We start from the raw sequence: 1,762 nt of genomic DNA, 5'->3' as shown, positions 1-1,762 counted from the left end.
TGAAGGTACGCATTTTTGCAATAGAATTTTTAATTCACTGATGGCTAAATACAATGTGAAGCACAGAGTGACATTGGCATATCATCCTCAGTCGAACGGACAAGCTGAAATATCCAACCGGGAAATCAAACAAATCTTAGAAAAGACTGTCATTACAAACCGGAAGGATTGGACTATAAAACTGGATGATGCATTGTGGGCTTATAGGACAGCGTTTAAGACGCCTATAGGGATGTCTCCCTATAGATTGGTTTTTGGTAAAGCCTGTCACTTGCCACTGGAATTGGAGCATCGAGCATTCTGGGCAGTTAAGAAGTTGAATTTTGATTTGAAAGCCGCTGGCGATGAAAGAAAACTTCAGTTGAATTAAATGGAGGAGTTCCGCAATGATGCCTATGAAAATGCCAAGATTTATAAAGAACAGACCAAGAAGTGGCACGATAAGCTCATTGTACGAAAGGAACTAAAACCAGGACAACAAGTACTTTTGTTCAATTCCCTTCTAAAGTTGTTTCCTGGTAAGTTGAAATCACGTTGGTCAGGCCCATTTTCGGTGGAGACAGTGTATACTCATGGGGCAATTGAGCTAAAATGCAGTGATGGGAGGACTTTCAAGGTGAACGGGCAAAGAGTTAAGCCATACTATGGAAATGAAGTAAGGCACCTTGACAACATTAATTTGGACGGATCAACTTGATTTAAACTGATGGTAGTCAGGCTGAAGACGTTAAACAAATCGCTTATTGGGAGGCAACCCAAATTTTTGTTTCTTTTGCATTTTTATTTCGGAGTTGATTTTATTTTTGTATCATGTTATTTGTGGTTTTGTATTTTTGATATAATGTGTGATTTTATCTTCCCAAATTTAATGAATCTCAATTGTTTCTTTTCAGGACTAAAAATTTGAGAAGAAAATATTTTGACGAAACAGAAGTGCCCCTGCAGTCTCATGTGCACTGTACCCATGCTTGAGGTGCATTCAAAATACAAGAAAATTCGAAGCAGGAGTGCACCCGCAGTACAAAGACAGCGCCCCCGCGCTTGGTGTGCCGAAGCACAACCGCACCCGCGGTGCTAACATCACCGCACCTGCGGTCGTGCAGTATGGAGAAATGCATGCAAATGCCGAGAACACAGCGCACCAGCGCTCCCTAGCATACCGCCCCTGCGCTGAACTGCCGAACATGCACCGCACCTGCGGTATTCATAACACCGCCCTCGCGCTGATTCGCATGGAAAAATGCAAGGGCTGCCGAACATGTACCGCACCCGCGGAGCTTACTAACACCGCATCCGCGCCAAGCTGCCGAGAGATACCGAACCCGCGGTGGTTATAACACCGCACCCGCGGTCGCTCTTTTTAAACACAGACTCGGGCATTCATCACCACACTCGAAGAACATCATTCTCAAGAACCCTCACTTCCATTTTTGAAATCCCTACTCAAAACACAACTCACACACCAAATTTTTGTTCTTCTTTCAACAAATTCATCACTACAACCTACAAATCTTCAATCATTCCATAAAATATCACATTCCTTTCCATCAAATTCAAAATCAAACCTAGGGTTGAAAAAGGGGCTCCAAAATTTCTTCAAGTAACAATTCAACACACCCAAGGTGAGCAAAGTCATAGCAAATTTGTTGATAAATTCGAAAATTGTTGGGGTTTGTTGCTAAGGAAGGAAAAATTCATTTGGTGAAGCATATTGTTGATTTTGGGAATATTGTTGATTGATTATTGTGTACATTGTTGAGGT

The 1,762-nt window shown here is 42.1% G+C and overlaps 1 protein-coding gene across 1 annotated transcript; it reads left to right on the top strand.

Moving 5' to 3' along the window:
* The first annotated feature begins 370 nt into the window (after positions 1-370).
* On the top strand, positions 371-697 carry LOC140831353 (uncharacterized). The gene has a single exon (XM_073195105.1). The coding sequence runs from the start codon at positions 371-373 to the stop codon at positions 695-697; it is 327 nt and encodes a 108-aa protein (XP_073051206.1).
* Positions 698-1,762: the final 1,065 nt, after the last annotated feature.

This window comes from Primulina eburnea, chromosome 5, assembly GCF_022965805.1.
Source record: "Primulina eburnea isolate SZY01 chromosome 5, ASM2296580v1, whole genome shotgun sequence".
Taxonomy (NCBI): domain Eukaryota; kingdom Viridiplantae; phylum Streptophyta; class Magnoliopsida; order Lamiales; family Gesneriaceae; genus Primulina; species Primulina eburnea.
Note: the sequence above shows the minus strand (reverse complement) of the source record. Positions and strands in the feature narration are given on the sequence as shown.

What these genes read in the sequence shown, in the direction of transcription:
- LOC140831353 (XM_073195105.1), top strand. Translation starts at nt 371, where the DNA reads ATGGAGGAGTTCCGCAATGATGCCTATGAAAATGCCAAGATTTATAAA.